General features: G+C 69.6%; 1 protein-coding gene across 2 annotated transcripts; it reads right to left on the bottom strand.

The window, feature by feature from the left end:
- Nucleotides 1-2,520: 2,520 nt before the first annotated feature.
- On the bottom strand, nt 2,521-17,331 carry FGFR4 (fibroblast growth factor receptor 4). 2 transcript variants are annotated; one of them, XM_043521250.1, is made up of 18 exons: nt 17,110-17,331; nt 14,627-14,764; nt 11,614-11,880; nt 11,244-11,330; nt 10,547-10,713; nt 10,184-10,307; nt 9,265-9,455; nt 8,819-8,957; nt 8,517-8,707; nt 7,865-8,010; nt 7,265-7,386; nt 7,063-7,173; nt 6,606-6,796; nt 5,163-5,285; nt 4,068-4,138; nt 3,674-3,811; nt 3,486-3,591; nt 2,521-3,367 (listed from the first exon to the last, which is right to left on the bottom strand). In XM_043521250.1, the coding sequence occupies exons 1-18, from the start codon at nt 17,150-17,152 to the stop codon at nt 3,221-3,223; spliced, it is 2,502 nt and encodes an 833-aa protein (XP_043377185.1). In that variant the 5' UTR covers nt 17,153-17,331; the 3' UTR covers nt 2,521-3,220. The 2 variants fall into 2 exon arrangements, with proteins under 2 accessions (XP_043377185.1, XP_037763361.1); XM_037907433.2 differs by having other exon boundaries at nt 8,517-8,710; nt 17,110-17,330.
- Nucleotides 17,332-18,859: the final 1,528 nt, after the last annotated feature.

The raw sequence follows: 18,859 nt of genomic DNA on the forward strand, positions 1-18,859 counted from the left end.
CCCATCAGCTGCAACAAGGGGCCTCCCGTGTCCTTCATCCCCCCTCCCCCTGGGGCTGGGGACACAAGCGCGGCCCCAGCGCCTGTCCCTATGACCCCAGGGCAGCTGGCCATGAGGACATGGGGTCCCCCGTCCCTCTGCCTTGAACGCTCACCTGCACTGGCACCATCTGCAGGGGGCAGGCCTGCAGACGGTTGTTTAGAGCAAGCCCCCCAGCTGGGGCCATGGGAATGAGGGGCAGGGCCAGGCTGCTCTGTGCTATGCGGCTCAGCCCCGGGCAGCCTGGGGCTCTGTGATTTCCAGTCACTGTATTGGGGGGAGGGGGCTGATCAAAACCCCGTGATGCACAAAAAGCTGGAATCAAGTGGCTGAAGCAGCAGGCTCTGCTCCCCCCCAGCAGTGGGGCAGCCCGGGCCCGCTCCAGGCTGCTTCTAGCAGGGCCCCTGGGGAATTAGTTACAGTTGCCTTTGAACAGGCCAGCGGCCTGCAGGGCTGACCTGGCTGAGGGGGCAGTGCTAGCCCAGGCTGGCAGCACCGCTTGCCCGAAGCCAACCCCCATCCTCTAGCCTGTCTGGGGGGGGCCCTGTCCCCACCCTGCCTCCCTCAGCTGGAGGGAAAGGGCAGGCTGCAGCCGCAGCTGGGGGTGGGAGGATGAAAGAGGATCCTGAGGCTAACGGCCCAGCGAAACCCAATCCAGCCGGAGCGGAGGAGAGGCAAGTCCTTGGAGACCCCGGTGAAACCTAAACCCAGAGCGCAGCAGGGCTCGGGGCAAGGGACAGCTGCAGCCCCTCCTGCTGCCAGGTGCCCGGGCTCTGGGCTGAGCTTGGGGGGAAGGAGCCAGCGTGACACAGGCCGAAGCTGGAATTCACCCCCAGCACTGGAGCTGCCCCCGCCCCCCCGGCAGCACGTCCTGTCCCCTCCCCTCCCCCTGCGGGGTGCTGGGGGGGTAGAGGAAGGCCGCTCAGAGGGGGCGGGCCGGGGGGGAGGCGCAGAGACACTCCGGGCTGCTGGTGCGCAGCCGGGACATTCTCCCCAGCCTGGGAGCAAGCTGGCAGCTGCTGGGTCAGGGTCAGGGGGACGCGGGCTGTGGAGATCACGGTGGCTTAACGCAACAGTGTCTAAGGCAGAACAGATGCGGCCGCTCCTTGTGCATGAGCGGGCCCCAGGCCACCCCCACCTCCTGCCGTGCCCCGGGGCACCCAGAGCCCGTACAGACAGCGTGCGCCCAGCCCAGGGCTCCCGGCAGCCACCCCTCGGGGCAGCACAGGGGCTCCCGGCCCATGGCGGCCATTGACTCTGGGCGCTGCAGCGATTCGGGCCCTGGCAGCTCTTCAGGGCTGGCCACGTGCGGAGAGGGCAGCATGCTGGGCAGGAGGGCACCCACCGGCTGGAGCTCCTCCCTCCCGCCCTGTGGGCCAGGAGCACACCCGGGGGCAGCGACTGGCCCAGCCCCAGCCCTGCCCCCTCTGCTGCGCTTGCCTGGTATTTAAGCAGAGCGGCCCACAGGAGGCCCAGCAGCGTTCGGGGCAGCGTTGTACCCCCAGGGCTCGGCTAGCCCCTGTCTCAGGGCAGGGCGCTCTGCCCCACTGCGGGAGCATGCGCCTCTCAGACGGCCAGCTGCAGCCGTCCACCCCAGGCAGTTCTGGCATCGGGGGAGCTGGCAGCCCCCAGCGTCGCTCTGCCCTGGAGTCGCCAGGGCGCACGGAGCCAGAGGGGCTCCCAGCAGCCAGGCTCCCCAAGGGGCAGAACCGGCCACCTCTGACCAGGGAGCCTTTGGCCTCCCGTTCCCGTCGCAGCCCTGCCTGCGCCCTACATTCCTGCCCGCCAGGATCTGTGCCCCGGCCCCACACTCCTGCCTGCCAGGATCTGTGCCCCGGCCCCCAGGGACACGACGCAGCCGCTGAGGGCGAAGGTTTCCGTCCCTCCCTGCCACAGGTTCCCGTGGTGTCCCGGGGGCGATGGCCGTGCCGCCCCCACCCCACTGAGCAAGGCGCCGCCTGGCCCCAGGCAGCATTGCCCCCACCCCCTCCGGCTCCCGGCTCCGACGGGGAAACCACAGGGGCTGAGCCCGCTTTCAGACAAGCCAAGGACGAGAGCAGGCCTGGGGCCGACAAGCCAGGACGAGTCCCTGGCCCCAGAGATGGTGCCCAGGCCAAAGGAGCCCGTGGCTTGCTTGGGCTGTCCCACGGGCAGAGGCAAGACCCTGCAGTGAGGGTGAGGCAGAGGGGGCTCCATGGCCACGGGGGAGACCTGGCAGGGGCGAGGCTCCAGGCCTGCCCCGGGGCGGAGGATGCCGGCTGGACACGGAAGCTGTGCCTGCAGCCGGAAGCCCGGGCTGAGGGCCTGGCAGAAATGCCCGCAACACTGCGGAAGCAGCGCAGGGCGAGGAAGGAGGGGGCTCTGGGAGACGTGTCCAAGCCCCAGGTCACCATGGGAAGGGTCCAGGCTGGGCCCGACACCCCAGCTCGGTGCATGGAGCAGCAGCCCCCACCCCTCCCCAAGAAACCTCCAGCAAGAGGCTCTATTCCAAAAATAATTTATCCAGGCGATCTTTCATGTGCATTAGAGACGCTATGTACATAAATATTCCTCTCTAGCTATGTACAGGGCTGGGTGGGCTGTGGGGGGCGGCTGGCTGGGCCCTGGGCAGGGCACTCCCAGTGCGTGTGCGTGTGCGCGCACACCTGGCTCCCACTGGTACAGTATCACAAAAATATGATTAAAAATGACATCAAAACAAAACAAGCAGAGTTTCCTGGGCAAGGCCTGTGGGTGGCCCCAGGCAGCCCCGCTGGGCACCACGCCCACGCCCCAGGCTGCCCCCCTTGCCCAGGGGCGGACGTGAGTTCACTCTGCCTGCAGGAGGCGGCGTTGGGTTCGGGGCCCAGCTAGCACAGTTCGGGGCTGGGCAGCGCGCGAAGGCCCAGGGTGCCCTGACTGCCTGGAGGGCAGACGCCAGCCGGAGGCTGTGGGGCCCATGGAAGTCCCCAGGCCAGCCGAGGCCAACCCCTCACAAGGAGCAGGTCCGGGGGCTGGGATGGAGGGGGCGGGGGTGCCCGTGGCTCAGAGACTCCCGCTGCTCAGCTCTCTCCAGGGCCCTGCGGTGGGGAGGAGGGGAAGTGCCACAAGAACTGCCTCGTCATTCCCAGCCCCACTGCCAGGCTGTCCAACCCCCAGAGCCAAGGTGCCCTGGGCAGCCACGCCAGTGCCGGGCGGCCCCTCACGTCCTCACGCTGCGGTAGGAGAAGAGGCGGGGGGTGATGGGCAGGGGGTCGTGGGTGAAGACGGAGTCGTCGGAGGAGCAGGTGCTGGTGGTGTCCTCGCAGGAGGGCGAGTACTGTTCGAAGGGCATGGACAGGTCCAGGTACTGTGGGAGGGAAGAGCCGTCAGCATCGCAGGGAGCGTGCCCCCCAGAGACAGGCCAGGAACTCGCTGGCCGCCTTCCTGCGCCACGCACACAGGGCCTGCCTGCTCTGCGAACCTACCTCCTCCGAGACAGCTGCCAGGATCTTGTCCAGCCCCTCCACCAGCTGCTTGAAGGTGGGGCGCTGGGAGGGGACAGCATGCCAGCACTCCCTCATCAGCATGTACCTGGCAAGGCAGGGCAGAGCAGAGAGCCGTCAGCCAGAGGAACCCGCCCCCCCCCATGCCAGCGGGCAGCGCGGGTACTCACAGCTCGTGGGTGCAGTTGGAGGGCTTGTCCATGCGGTGCCCTTCCTTCAGCAGCTTGAAGAGTTCTTCCACCGGGATCCCAGGGTACGGGGAGCCCCCCAGCGTGAAGATCTCCCACATCAGAACCCCAAAGGACCACCTAGGAACAGGGCAAGCGTCAGGCCCAGCGTGGGGCTCGGACAGGCACCGGGGGCAGGGCACTGTCACTGGAACATCCGCCGTCACAGGGCCGTGGGCTGGGGGTGCCCATCTGGCCTCCGTTACTCAGAGAACGGGGCACACTCGACGCCTTGCTGTGTGCACAGTCCCAGCTAGCCCCGGCGGGGGCTGCCCGCGGGCCCGGGCCCCCAGCCCCCTCACGCCAGGCCGGCCCCTGGCAGCGCAGCCGGACTCACACGTCGCTCTGGTGCGTGTACACTCTGTCGAACAGGGCCTCGGGTGCCATCCACTTCACGGGCAGCCGGCCCTGCAGGGAGACCAAAAGCCCTCAGCCCACGGCTGCTGCTGCGAGGCGAGACCCCTCCCGCAACCCTCCCGGCCCCGGGCACCCTGGCCCTCCCCCACCCCCATCCCTCCCTCGGCACCCCCGCCCCTCCCCGCAACCCTCCCGGCCCCGGGCACCCCGGCCCCCCCCCCGCCCCTCCCTCGGCACCCCCGCCCCTCCCCGCAACCCTCCCGGCCCTCCCCTCGTCCCACCCCCACCCCTCCCTCGGCACCCCCGCCCCTCCCCTCGTCCCATCCCCACCCCTCAACCCTTCCCTGCCCTCAGCACCCCCAGCCCTTCCCTCGTCCCACCCCCACCCCTCCCTTGGCACCCCGTGTCCCTCCTGGCCCTCCCCTCATCCCACCCCCACCCCTCCCCTCGTCCCACCCCTCCCTCAGCACCCCCCGCCCCTCCCCGCAACCCTCCCGGCCCTCCCCTCGTCCCACCCCCACCCCTCCCTCGGCACCCCCCGCCCCTCCCCGCAACCCTCCCGGCCCTCCCCTCGTCCCACCCCCACCCCTCCCTCGGCACCCTCCGCCCCTCCCCGCAACCTCCCAGCCCTCCCCTCGTCCCATCCCCACCCCTCCCTCGGCACCCCCTGCCCCTCCCCACAACCCTTCCCTGCCCTCAGCACCCCCGGCCCTTCCCTCGTCCCACCCCCACCCCTCCCCTCATCCCACCCCGCGCCCCTCCCGGCCCTCCCCTCGTCCCACCCCTCCCTCGGCACCCCCTGCCCCTCCCCACAACCCTTCCCTGCCCTCAGCACCCCCGGCCCTTCCCTCGTCCCACCCCCACCCCTCCCCTCATCCCACCCCACGCCCCTCCTGGCCCTCGGCACCCCCACCCCTCCCCTCATCCCACCGCACCCCCCTCCCTCGGCACCCTCCCTCCGCTCGTCCCACCCCAGCCCCCTCCCTCGGCACCCCCCGCCCCTCCCCACCCACCGCCCCGCCCTACTCCCCCCCTCCCGGCCCTCAGCACCCCCACCCTGCCCCGCCGCACTCACGTTGCTGGTCTTTTTATAGTAGTCGATGTGGTGGACGTCCCGGGCCAGGCCGAAGTCCGCGATTTTCAGCACGTTCTCCTCGGTGACCAGCACGTTGCGGGCGGCCAGGTCCCTGTGGATGCACTGCAGGGAGGGGGCAGCTCAGGGCCGGGGGGGGGGCGCGTGCTGCAGCCCGACACCCTTAGCGGGGGCCTGGCCAAATACGTCTCTCCCACGACCTCCGCTCCAGGGGCCAGGAGCCTCCCGCCCCCCCCGGGCACTGCCTGAGCCCAGCACCTGCTGCCCCCCAGTAGCTGCCTGGCAGAGCCGGGTCCCAGCCAAGGCTCCAGTGATGGGCTGGGGGAGGGGGGCGCTCTGGGCCAGGGCGTGTTAACTCTTCAGTGGCCTCCCCCAAGCTCCGTGGCCCAGAGCAGGGAGACGTGTGGGGAGCTGTTCCACTGAGAGCGGTTTGTGCCACGACCTCGGCTATGGGCAACCCCCTGGGTTCCCTGCATTCGACAGCACACAGCCCCCTTTGCCCCCCATAAGGCCCAGCAGAGAAGCTGGAGCGGGCCAGCTGGCTGGGACTTCCCTGATGGCAACCCCCGTCCCTTCCTGCAGGAGGAATGCCGCTCAGTCTGCCGGGAGCCAGGGCCCCCCCATTCCCAGCCAGCGCCCCAGAGCCAGGGCCCCCCCATTCCCAGCCGGCGCCCCGGAGCCAGGGCCACCCCCATTCCCAGCCGGCGCCCCCAGAGCCAGGGCCACCCCCATTCCCAGCCGGCGCCCCCAGAGCCAGGGCCACCCCCATTCCCAGCCGGCGCCCCGGAGCCAGGGCCCCCCCATTCCCAGCCGGCGCCCCGGAGCCAGGGCCACCCCCAATCCCAGCCGGCGCCCCCAGAGCCAGGGCCACCCCCAATCCCAGCCAGCGCCCCCAGAGCCAGAGCCGCCCCCATTCTCAGCCAGCGCCCCCAGAGCCAGAGCCGCCCCCAATCCCAGCCAGCGCCCCGGGGCCAGGGCCCCCCATTCCCACCCGGCGCCCCCACAGCCAGGGCCGCCCCCAATCCCAGCCGGCGCCCCCAGAGCCAGAGTCGCCCACATTCCCAGCCAGCGCCCCCAGAGCCAGAGTCGCCCCCAATCCCAGCCAGCGCCCCCAGAGCCAGAGCCGCCCCCATTCTCAGCCGGCGCCCCCAGAGCCAGAGCCGCCCCCAATCCCAGCCAGCGCCCCGGGGCCAGGGCCCCCCATTCCCATCCGGCGCCCCCACAGCCAGAGCTGCCCCCATTCCCACCCGGCGCCCCAGAGCCAGAGCCAGAGCCGCCCCCATTCCCAGCCGGTGCCCCAGAGCCAGGGCCGCCCCCATTCCCAGCCGGCGCCCCAGAGCCAGGGCCACCCCCAATCCCAGCCGGCGCCCCCAGAGCCAGAGCCGCCCACATTTCCAGCCGGCGCCCCCAGAGCCAGAGCCTTACCCTCTTTGACTCCAGGTACTCCATGCCACGGGCCACCTGGTAGCCGCAGGAGACCAAGTCCTTGAAGGAGAGCTGCTCCTCGGGCATGGCGCTGACGTCGAAGGTGTAGTCAGGCGTGGGGGGGCGCCGGGCACGCAGGAACTCCCGCAGGTTCCCCTTGGAGGCAAATTCCACCAGCACGTACAGTGGCCCTGTGGAGCCGGACCATCCGGTGGGGCTTAGGGTCGCTGGGGCACCCCTCACCCCCCGCAGAGCACAACCCCCCTCCAAAGGGTGGCAGCGCCCCCCCATCCGCCTCAAGCTCAGTCTGCTCCGCCCCCGCTTCGAGTTCAGCAGCCCCCCCGGCCCCCCAGCAGTCCCGCCCGCCCCAAGCATGGCAGTGAACCCCCCTTCCGTGAATATAACAACCCCCACCCCAGCAGCCCCTCCCCACCCCCGAAGCGTGGCAGCCCCTCACCGTCCTGCGTGCAGACCCCCAGCAGGTTGATGATGTTTTTGTGCTTGCCCATCAGTTTCATCATCTCCATCTCGGAGATCAGGTCGGCCAGGTCCTTGTCTGTGGCGTTGTCTGGGGGAGAGGGAGAAGGTCACTCTGCAGGGCAGGGAACCTGCGTACCCGGGGCTCAGCCCTGGGACACTGCCCCGCGCAGCCCCGTTACCTTTGAGCATCTTCACAGCCACAGTGAGAGCTCTGTCCGGCCCGGCTCTGTCCAGCCCATAGGCCTCTGCTCGCACCACCTGGCCAAAGCAGCCTTCTCCCAGGGGCTTGCCCAGCACCAGCCTGCGGAACGGACAGAGACTCCTGTGAGCGGGAGAGGGAGGGGAGGAAGCGTCCCCGGCCCTCCCCACGCACAGCTGTGCGACGCACGGAGCACACCAGAGAAAACCCAGACCGGCCGGGGGGGTCTGCACCTCCCCTCCTCAAAGCCTGCATGGAGCGCGGAGGAAGAAGCAGCAGTGGCAGGAGGCTGAGAAGCCGGAACGAGCTCTCAGTAAAGCGACCCAGAGCCCGTGTCCCAGGGCCACGCAGGGAGCCAGTGGCAGAGGCTGGGGCAGGCCCCGGGTCTCCTGCCCTCTCCGCTGGGCCCTCACTCTGTGAATGGCTCTTTGAGGCAAATGATAACACAGGCCCAGATCTGTCTGTCTGTCTGCCCGGGCCCCAGCCCCAGCCCCCTGCAGCAGGGCAGCGCTAGGTGATCCGTCACCACGCCTGCCTTCGCACGGCCCCGGGGCCAGCCGAGAGCAGCGCAGGGCCCTACTTGTCTCGGGGGAACTCCCACGTGGAGTCCAGCGGCAGGTCGAGCTCCAGGACCCCGGCCAGCATCGGGGTGCAGCTGGACGAGAGGCGGGTGACGCGCATCAGGGACGTGCTGGACTTTCCTGAGCAGCTTGAGTCCAAGGAGAACTGAGGGAGAGCCCAAGAGACCCGCTGTCACCACCAGGCCAAGCCGGGGAGCGCTGGGGGGAGAGGTTGATTGCAGTGCAGGGCACAGCCCCGGAGCTGGGGGAGAAGAGGCTGCAGTGCAGGGCAAGGTTGGAGGAGGGGCAGGGGAGAGGGGGGAAGGGGCTGCAGGGCAGGGCACGGCTGGGCGGGGGAGAGGGGGGAAGAGGTGCAGCGCAGGGCACGGCCGCAGCGGGAGGTTGCAGCCAGGGGCAGGGCAGGGCACGGCTGGGCGGGGGAGAGGGGGGAAGGGGTTGCAGCGCAGGGCACGGCTGGGGGGGGAGAGGGGGGAAGAGGTGCAGTGCAGGGCACGGCCGCAGCGGGAGGTTGCAGCCAGGCGCAGGGCAGGGCAGTAGCATGCACACGCCGCGGCCGGGCCCGTGCCCTGCAGACTCAGCAGAGGGCTGTGGCCAACGCACAGTGTCCAAGACCTGCTGGGGGCTCGCAGGCCCCCCGTGCCCCGGACGTACCTGTCTGATGAGCGGGAATTTGGAGAGCTTGTGAACGGCCATGGGCTCCAGGGGCTGTTTGCTGGGCTGGGTCTGCATCCGGCACAGCACCACGATGACGGCAGCCATGGCCACAGCCAGGGAGCCCGACGTGTAGATGACGATGTCGGTGTACTTGGTCTCGGGGGTCTCCACCTCCCGCACCAGCTCCTCTGCTGGAGAGCGAAGCCAGTGAGCCTGGGCCCTGCTCCGCCCCGCACACCCGGGGTCTCGGCAGGTGGGGCCCTGCCATGGCCGGAGCTCTCCCAGCCCCCCAGCCTTACCTGGCAGCACGGTGAGCCAGGCTGACTGGTAGGACAGGCCGATGGAGTTCCCGGCCAGGCAGGTGTATTCCCCAGCGTCCTCCCTGGAGACATTGTGCAGGTAGAGCACCTCCACCTCCGAGCTGTTAATGTCGGCTGTCTGCGGGGGTCAGAGCCGCAGCATCAGGGCCCAGCCCCACACACGGGCCCTGGCCTCCTCCTCAAGCTGGGCTGCAGGGCAAAGGGGTCCCAGCGGGCAGCTGATTCTTTCCCATGGCGGTGGGGCGCTGGGCTCCATGGACCCAGGCGGAGCCTGCCCGGCCATTCCTGCTTGGCCTGAGCCCCTAGAGGATACCCTGCTGCCCCTAGGTCTGGGGCTCCTCCCACTGCTCCCCGCCCCCAGGCTGCCTCGAGTCCCACCCGGAGAGCCAGCGCCCTGCGCCGGGGGGGCTGGCCCGGGCAGTTACCTTGAGCACTTGGACGTAGGGCACCCCGTCGGGGCCGAAGCTGCTGCCGTTCACCTCGATGTGTCTGAGCCACTGGATGTGGGGCTGGGCGTCGCTGTACACCTTGCAGAAGAACTCCACGTCGCTGCCCACCACCGCCGTGGTGTTGGCAGGCAGCCCGGCCTGCAGGATGGGCCTGTGCGGGGACCTCTCTGCCGGGAGGGAAGAAGGGAGCAGCATCGCCCAGCTGGACAGCCTGCAGCAGGGCCGATTCCGCCCCGCACGCGCCATGCGCCAGCCGCCGCACGGGGCCCCGGCCAAGTGGGCAGAGCAGGGCTCTAGCAGGCAGGGCACCTGGCTTGTGTCACCAACTCCCCCCGTTGGCCTGGGGCGGTCACAGCCTCTCTGAACCTCTTCCCCAGGGGTCAGACGGGAGCCCCCTCCCTCCCCCCTGCAGCACCCAGCTGCTCGCTCAGGTCAGAGCGTGTCTCTTGCCTGTCTGTCCACCTCCCTCCTCGCCCTGGCGGCTGACTCTCCTCTGCCATTACCCACGGCTGCCGCAGACACCTTGCCAGCCCAGCACCACCGCCCGGCCCGGAATTCCTCCAGGCCCGCAGCAGCCAGAAGAGGAGGGCCAGAGAGGGGCGGGAGGCATGTCCCCGCTGGGGGTTAGTTGCTTTCATTTGATGCCAGGACCCAGATGATCTCCAAAGCGCTGTGAAGCTTCGGGATCAGTGACCCTGCACCCAGGAGTCTGGTCTGCTCCCAGGCTGCCTGGGGACGGCCCCTGACAGGGACACAGACCCCTCGTTCGTGCTCCCTCGTTAGTACAGCCCCCTATAGTCTGCACCACGCAGCACTTGGATGGGGAAGTCCTAGAGTCAGTGTCCCCTCCTACCGCTGTGAGCCAGGGCTGCCCTGGCACAGGGAAAGGCCTCACCTAACACGTCCAGCAAGTAGCTGTACCAGATGCTGCCAGCCTGGTTCTCCACCAGGCAGGTGTAGTTCCCCCGGTCGGAGGGCACCACGCTCTCCATGACCAAGCTCCAGTGCTGGGGCCGGAGCTGCAGAGAGATGGGGACACAAGCACCAGGTGAGGGGAGGCAGAGGGCACCCGGGGCCCAGCAGAGCCCCCCATGGAGCCGGCAGGCAGAAGCCTTCCCCGTATCGCGGAGGGCTCGGCTCAGAGGCAGCGCCTGGTTACAGGAGGCTCTGATCTCAGCCAGAGGCCTCGAGGGGACCAGGGGAGAGCCCAAGGGAGGAGAGGTGACAGCTCCGATCGGCTCCCTGGGATCCCGCTTACCCGGATCCCGCCGATGCGGTGCTCCCCCCGGAACTCCCGCCCGTTCTTTAGCCAGCGGATGCTGGGGCTGGGACTCCCCGACGCCGGGCAGCGGAATTTGACCGTGTTTCCCGCGGGGACAGCATGCAGCTTCTTATCCATCCGCTGAGGCTGCGTCCAATACGGGGCTGAGGAAGACATTGCACGATCGACGGCCATTAGCCCCGGGGGCGGGAGACGTTCCCAGCGCCAAGCACCGGGGCTTGGAGTGTGCACGGCGCTGTGCCCAGGGACCCAGCCCACCCTGCGGCGAGGCCGTGCTCCAGCTCCTCCAAAGCTCCCACGTATCGAACGCTGGGACAGCAGGGAAGAGGACTGCAAAGCCATCCGGCAGGTGCAGCAGCGGTCCCCCAGCACTGCCCTCTGCCCCAGGCACAGAGCTTAACCCAGGAACCCTGTGCAGCTGAGCACAGGCCAGGACATGGCCTCATTCAGCCGCCTGCCATGGGTGACCCACAGAGGCTGCCAAGCACATGGGGGCTGATGGGAGGGGCACAGCAACGTTCCTGCAGAGAAAGAGGCGTACGGGCAGGGTGCCCTGCACTCCTGGCAGCTTGAATAACCCAACACCAAACTCCTTTTCCCTCGCCTCTTGCTCCAGCAGAGCTGGGGGCTCAGGACAGCCCCTGCCATGCAGGCAGCTGGCCCCGGGACTGACCTCTGCGGTAGGTGGGCTCCTCGTTTGAATCACCGAGGGACCTGTCCCCGTTGCTGTCTTCATCATCATCACCTGAGGCCAGCGAGTCTGAAGGAAAGTGTTACGAGAGGGGTCACATTCCTGCTGCCGGGGAGCTCCCGGCTACTCCAGCCCCAGTTCTTTGGAGTGGGGCAGGGCACTGGCTTTGGAGAGTGTACCCAGCTACTCCAGACCCAGCAGGGGGCGCTGCCGGGAGCGGGGCAGGAGCACTGGCTGGCTTGGGGGGTGGGGGTGGGGGGGAGCGTTCCCAGGTAGGCTGATCCTGGGCTCTCCCAGCAGGGGGTGCTGCGGGGAGTGGGGCACGACGGCCCCACCTGCCCAGGGCTCTCACCCACAACGGAGATGGTGAAGTTGTGCAGACTCTGGCCGGTGTCCTGCGCCCGGCACCCATAGAGCCCCGAGTCCTCGTAGGCGACCTCGGCAATCTCCAGCGTGCGCTGCCAGATGCGGACGCGCCCGCCTGGGAAGAGCTGCTTGGCCTCCTTGTACCAGGCGACGTCCAGGCTGTGGTTGGCGTCGCAGTGAAGCTTCAGTACGTGGCCGGGGTCCAGCAGGAGATGCTCCTCCTCCGTCTCCAGCAGGCGGCTCTCAAAGAGCGCTGCCCAGCACAGAGGGGACACAGCTGAGCGCCAGGGCCCGCAGGCAGCTCATCCCTCCACAGACAAGCTCAGCAGCTCTGTTGGCTGCGGGGCTCCCCCAGCTCCCCCACACACTGACACCCTGCGGAGAGGCCAGCCATGGGCCCGGGCAGCCAAGTGGGACCTCTGCCCCAGGCAGGCCCCAAGCAGCTGCTCCCTCCACCCTCTGCAATGGACAAGCCAGGGCAGATGGGGGCAGCGTGTCCTGTGGTGGCATTTCCAAGCACGTGAGGAGCCACAGGCAGGCGCATGGACCCTGCCCTGGGCAGACAGCCCAGAGATAAGAGGCTTTAATCAGCAGCCACTGGTTGGCATGGACTTACTGCTGCCCCCGGGCCCCAGACACAGCCAGCTGATGAGCCCAGGCCATAGGGCCTGCTCCCTCCTCTCCGCACCGCTCCAAGGCCAGGGCCTGGGCCCCTGTGTGGCCAGCACATGGGGGCGGTGTGGTGGGGGAGCTGGTTTTCTGGATCCCAGAGCCAGGCTGCCCGTGGCATTGGCTCCCCTTTCCAGAGGCCCTCGGCATGGGGCATGCCCAGCATTAACACTGGGGGCCAAGGGCGCAGGATCCCCACTCAGGGCAGGTGCCATCACCCCCTGCCCGCAGCCTTCTCCCATTGACAGCACCCCCGAACTCCATGCTGGCCCTTCATCTCCTGCTGCAGAGCCTCCTCGCGTTCAGCCGAACCCCCAGCCCAGCTCTCCGCACCGGCCCTGCCGAGAAGGGAGCCCGGCACGTGCCCCCTCCCGGCCCCCAGGGCACCCAGACAGAGACATCCCCTCAGCTGGCTGCTTGACAGGCTCCCAAATGGACCCCTCAGGCAGCCAGGGACTGCGGCTCCTCCCCCGCCAGCCCCTCTTCCCGTCTGACCTCCCGCTGGGCCCATTTTTCTTCCCCTTCCCATGCTCTGCCTGGGCTCAGCCCCGGCCCCCTTTGCAGGGCTGAGGAGAGCACTGGTACTGCGTGTGCTTTAGGTCAGCTGGTGCAGCTGGAGGAGAGGAGCCCCCGGCGTGGCTGTCCCAGAGCTGCAGCAGCCAGCACAGGGGAGCAGCATCTAGCCCCCCCCCCCGCCCCCTAGTGCTGGCTGGGCTGGGGAGGGAGGGCTCCCAGCTGGGCATGGCCAGCAGGAGTGATGGGTTTTCACACTTAGCTGCCTCCAGCACTTCCCGCCGGCCCTGTTTGTCTAACCTGGATTTGAACCGTAATTGCTCTGGTGACACCCCCGCAGAGCAGGGCCCTGGGAACCTGGCGGGCACGCATTCCCCCTCCCCACAGCTCGCTGCACCATGGCCCCACCCAGCCCCTCTCTTGCTGCCCCTGACTGGCCCTGACCTTGCCGGAGTTCTCACAGCTGATCTCCAGACCGGACACCACCTATCCCCTCCGAAGGGCACTGCCCATCCCTGGCCAGGCGCTGCTCTGTTCGGCTGCCTGCCCCCTCACGGCACACCAGAGGGGGGCGAGGGGGATTCCCTCCCACCCCGACCAGCTCCCGGCTCCTGCTAGCCCTGCAGAGTGAGGGGAGTGAGTCCGTTCTGCCCCAGGCGTGGTGACTGAGAACCCTTAGGGCTGCAGATGAGGAGAGGGAAGAAGGGGCCAGATGTCAAGGGTCTGCAGGGCTGGCTGCTTTGTGTGTAAATGGAGCAGGTTTGATCTGGAGTCAGAGCTAACGAGAGCTGAGCCCAAATCCCCCACAACCACACTTTAACCAGGACACGTCCTGAACAAAGCCAGAGAATCCATAACGAGTGACTCCAGCTGCCGGCCTGGCTCACTCCACTGCAGGGCCAGGGCCAGGGCCTTGCTCGGGCAGACCCAGGAGATGGGGTGGGAGGGAGGTTTTATCATTCAGGCAGTTTCTCCATCAGCTGCTGGCTTGGGGCTCAGTGGCTGACACCAGAGCAGAGGCTGAGAGCAGAGTTATCAGGAGCCTAAACCCGCCCACAGCCGGCAAGACAAACAACCGCTCCGGAGCCAGCTGCCAGGTCTGAGGCGAAAAGGCTCTTCTTGGCCCAGCCTCGAGCAGCCAGACTCTGGGCCCCTGGGGAAGGGCCAGGGCCAAACGCTCCATTAGCTGAGGGCTTTGAAAAGCCAAGTCGGTGCCCCCTGAGCTGAGGTCTCTGGCTGCTACCACAATACTAACTAACCCTCCGTGCTGTGAGAGTCTCACTGGGCAGCTCCCAAGCACCACCAAGGGACCCAGGAACCAAGCACCAGCCCAGCTGCTTGGAAGTCCCCGGCATCCTACGTGGGCTACGCAGCCGAGCGCCAGGAGGAAGAGACAGAAAAACCTCAGCAAAGCTGCCCAGCTGAGCCCCACGCCTGGCTGGAGCACGGTGCGACCCCCGTAGCGCTGAACTGCACCATCTGTCTGCACCGGGCCTCATGCAACAGGAGCCGGCCTGGACCTGCGGCCACTGGAGCCGCACTCGATACTCGTCGTGGTACCCGCCTCTGAACAGCGCCTCCCCGTGCTGGGCACACACTCCGTGCTACCGCCCCGTCCTTGCACACGCCTGTGTGCCACGCACACCTACCCGCACGGCCCCAGGCCCGAGTGCTAAGAACTAGGCTGTGACTCCAGCTATTTCCCCCTGCTCCTGGCAGCTCTGCGGGCTCCCAGGCTACCCCTGGTCCTTCCTCCCAGCTCCCCTCACCCCCAGGCTCTGTCCTGCCTCCGCCAGGCCCCCCCTGGCCTTTCATACCTGGCTCCATTGTCCTTCCTGGGGAAGCAGCTGCTTGAGCCCCTGTTGTCACCGCTGCCAGGAGGCTCAGCAGGGCACAGGGCAGTGGCTGCATCTTCCTGCCCTTCCTTTCCCGGCTCAGCCTTGAGCCCTCACAGCCTGAAAACACAGGGCCAGAGAGAGCCACTTACCCTGCCGCGGCCACAGCCTGCTCGCGCCCCAAGTGTTCCAGCCCCCGGGGAACCCCCAGAGCCTCAACCCCCGCCTCAGGGGGGCAACGCAGACTCCCCACCAGGAGCTGAGCTGTTAACCCCTTCCATTCCGCTCCATCCGGAGCGGGCAAGGGCCTGGAGGGAGGGTGTGGGCCCAAGAGGACCCCCCACCCTTCCTGCAGGGGGCTGGCAGCATTTGGCCCCCAGGCAGGGGTGTGCCAGCCTGGCGGATGCGGCTCTCCCAGAGCTACTTCAGAACAGGGTCAGCGCGGGCGGAGCGGGCACCCAGGAGCCGGTGGGAGGGCAGGGGGCTGCCTCGGTGTCCTGGACACCCCGGGACAATCCGAGTTATCCCAGCAGGAAGGAGGGTGCGGGCGGGGGGGAGTCACCCCACGGAGCTGGCTCCAGCCAAGGCCGGGAGAACCAGGCGCTTCCAGGAGACAGGGCATGGGACCGGGGGCTGAGATCGCACTGTCTCCCCATCCCCTGCCCCGTCACAGCGCTGGGCGCAGGCAGGGCGCGGGGGAGCCAGCCCAGCCCCGGCCGCTCCCTCCAGCCAGCGCCAGCCCGGACTCGCCCCCAGCCCCGCAGCCCACCGGCCACTGCGGGAACAAGCGCTGCCCGCCCCCGGCTTTCACTGCCCCTGGCCGGGCGGGCTGGGCGCGCCTGGGGGCTCCCCGTGTCTGGATGGGGTGACCGGGAGCAGGGGCGCCGAGGGCCAGGGAACCAAACTCAGACCCTAGATGTGATGGAATCGCCGGGGGGCAGCGCCCCCCCCGCACCCAGGTTCCAGCGCCCATGGGGGGAGCCGCGGGGCGGCCGCCAGTTTAATGGTTAATCCGCCTGACAAAGGCTCCTGCGCCCGGCGCGGCTGGTCACAGATTTACAGACCCCGCTGCCGCAGGACACGGGCAAAGTCCGCCGGCCCCGCCCGGGCTCCCGGGGAGCTCCCCGCTCCGCAGCTCCCGGCCCCCGGAGCGGAGCTCAAGCAACCGGCCCAAGAAAGTTTCCCTTTTCTGCTGCCCCCGGGCGAGTCCAGCGGCCCCGGGGTGCCCGCCAGCCCTGCACCCAGCGCCCGGCCCCCCACCGCCCCCTGCCACCAGCGCCCGGCCCCCCAGCGCCCCTGCCACCAGCCCCCGGCCCCCCACCGCTCCCTGCCACCAGCCCCCGGCCCCCCACGGCCCCCTGCACCCAGCCCCCGGCCCCCCACGGCCCCCTGCACCCAGCGCCCGGCCCCCCACCGCCCCCTGCCACCAGCGCCCGGCCCCCCACCGCCCCCTGCACCCAACGCCAGGCCCCCCACCGCCCCCTGCACCCAACGCCAGGCCCCCCACCGCCCCCTGCCACCAGCCCCCGGCCCCCCACCGCCCCCTGCACCCAACGCCCGGCCCCCCACCGCCCCCTGCCACCAGCGCCCGGCCCCCCACCGCCCCCTGCACCCAACGCCAGGCCCCCCACCGCTCCCTGCCACCAGCCCCCGGCCCCCCACCGCCCCCTGCCACCAGCGCCAGGCCCCCCACCGCTCCCTGCCACCAGCCCCCGGCCCCCCACCGCTCCCTGCCACCAGCGCCCGGCCCCCCACCGCTCCCTGCCACCAGCGCCCGGCCCCCCACCGCCCCCTGCCACCAGCGCCCGGCCCCCCACCGCCCCCTGCCACCAGCGCCCGGCCCCCCACCGCCCCCTGCACCCAGCGCCCGGCCCCCCACCGCCCCCTGCCACCAGCGCCCGGCCCCCCACCGCCCCCTGCACCCAACGCCAGGCCCCCCACCGCCCCCTGCCACCAGCCCCCGGCCCCCCACCGCCCCCTGCCACCAGCCCCCGGCCCCCCACGGCCCCCTGCACCCAGCGCCCGGCCCCCCACCGCCCCCTGCCACCAGCGCCCGGCCCCCCACCGCCCCCTGCACCCAACGCCAGGCCCCCCACCGCCCCCTGCCACCAGCCCCCGGCCCCCCACCGCCCCCTGCACCCAACGCCAGGCCCCCCACCGCTCCCTGCCACCCGCCCCCGGCCCCCCACCGCCCCCTGCCACCAGCGCCAGGCCCCCCACCGCTCCCTGCCACCAGCCCCCGGCCCCCCACCGCTCCCTGCCACCAGCGCCAGGCCCCCCACCGCTCCCTGCCACCAGCGCCCGGCCCCCCACCGCTCCCTGCCACCAGCGCCCGGCCCCCCACCGCCCCCTGCCACCAGCGCCCGGCCCCCCACCGCCCCCTGCCACCAGCGCCCGGCCCCCCACCGCCCCCTGCCACCAGCCCCCGGCCCCCACCACCAGCGCCCGGCTCCCCGACCCCTCACCGCCGCCGGCTCCCCGCTGCGGGGCTCTAGGGCCGGGCTCCATCCCTCGGCATCCCGGAGGCTGGGGAAGGGGCCGATCCTTCCCCCGGGCGCCGCGCGGTGCCGGGCTGGGGGTCTGGGCTGGAGCTGCCGGGAGCCCCTTGCGCGCAGCCGGGCTGGCTCCTTCCCCCGGGCGCCCTGGCCGCGCTCTGCAGCTCCCGGCGCCGGCTCCCCGCCTCTGGCGGCAGCGCAGGAGGGGCCGCTGGGCGTGTGGAGCGCCGCGCTCGGGTTACACCGAGCCAACAATGGGCCGCCCCCGCCCCGCCCCTGCCCAGGCTCGGGTCAGCCGCATTCCTGCCCCGGGGCGGCCTTGGGGACCGAGCCCTGCTCCCTGCGGGCCTGGGGGAGCTGCAGCCAGCAGGGAACGGGGCTACCCTGGGGGGTCCCAGCCCAGCCAGGCAGGGAGGGATGGGGAGCACGGCCCCTGTGCAGGGACCTGTCACTGGGGGGAGGCACGGCTTCCCCAGCCCCGGCTGCACCGCCTGCCAGGAGCCTTTCTCCCCTGCGGCCATGGATGGGGTGAGCAGGGGACTGGACTAGAGAACCTCCTGAGGTCCCTCCCAGTCCTATGATTCTATGAGGCTGTCCCTGGGGTCTTCTGCAGAGTGTGCAGAGAGCAAACCGCGTTGACACAATGCACCCTAGTCTGTGGAACTCACTGCCACAAGATCTCAGATCACAAGAGCCTGGCAGGGCTCCACAAGGGATCTGGTGTTTAGGCGGAAACATGCAGAGGGACAGACCCCACTGGCTTCAGGCCTTTAATTCACTAGCTGAGCGAGCAGCTTGCTGGGGGCAGGCTGGGGTAGAACTGCAGGCTCAGGACCATTCTCACCTGGGCAGGCCAGAGGGGGGGTTAGACCATCCTGTCTGACCTGCATCACGCAGGCTGGAGAACCTCCCCCACCCACCCCGTGGTTTGTGTGTGGAGCCCAACAGCTTGGGCGTGGGACTGGGGCAGATCTCAGAGAGCCCGTCTGGATGGATGCCAAGACCCCAGGCGCAGGAGAATCCATCCCGGCCCATGGCAATTCCCATGGCTAGTCACCCTCCTCTGGAAAATCGCGTCTTGCGTCCCTTGGAACTTCCCTGCCTTTGTCTGGGACCAGGCAGAGCCCAGTTGTGCTAGGCCCTACGTAAACATGTCACTGGGCGGGTCCCTGCCCAGAAGAGTTTCCAGTCCACAGGCTTGTCTCCAGGGGACCATTACCAGGGGAACCGCAGCAGTATGGTCAGGCCACAGACGGAGCGCTCCGCACCCAGGGACAGACCCGGAGACACACCTGGAGACACACCAGAGCGCTCCCCACCCGGAAACACACAGGAGCGCTCCACACCCAGGGACACACCCAGAGACACACCGGAGTGCTCCACACCAGGGGACACACCCGGAGACACACCTGGAGACACACTGGAGCGCTCCCCACCCGGGGACACACCCGGAGACACACCCAGGGACACACCGGAGCGCTCTGTGCTGTCCCCACCCGAGCGCAGCGAGGCCAGGACAGTTCCCCACGTGCACAAGCTCTAAATATGAATGGAGGCCACCAGCCACTGGGACAAACTCCCCAGGGCCACGGGGAGTCTCTGTCCCTCAGTGGCATCAGAGCCAGGCTGGTGCCTTCCTGGAAGATGCTTTAGCCAAACCCAAGTGACTGGGCTCAAAGCAGGGGAAAGGGAGTGAACCCCCCCGGCCTGTGCTAGGAAG

This window comes from Chelonia mydas, chromosome 8 (assembly GCF_015237465.2).
Source record: "Chelonia mydas isolate rCheMyd1 chromosome 8, rCheMyd1.pri.v2, whole genome shotgun sequence".
Classification (NCBI taxonomy): Eukaryota; Metazoa; Chordata; order Testudines; family Cheloniidae; genus Chelonia; species Chelonia mydas.

What these genes read in the sequence shown, in the direction of transcription:
- FGFR4 (XM_037907433.2), bottom strand. Translation starts at nt 17,152, where the DNA reads ATGGAGCCCGGCCCTAGAGCCCCGCAGCGGGGAGCCGGCGGCG. An exon ending in GGGGGTCTGCACGCAGGACG is followed by an intron (nt 6,797 to 7,062) that starts GTGAGGGGCTGC and finishes CCGGCTCCACAG; the next exon opens with GGCCACTGTACGTGCTGGTG. An exon ending in TACACGCACCAGAGCGACGT is followed by an intron (nt 3,812 to 4,067) that starts GTGAGTCCGGCT and finishes CCCTGTTCCTAG; the next exon opens with GTGGTCCTTTGGGGTTCTGA.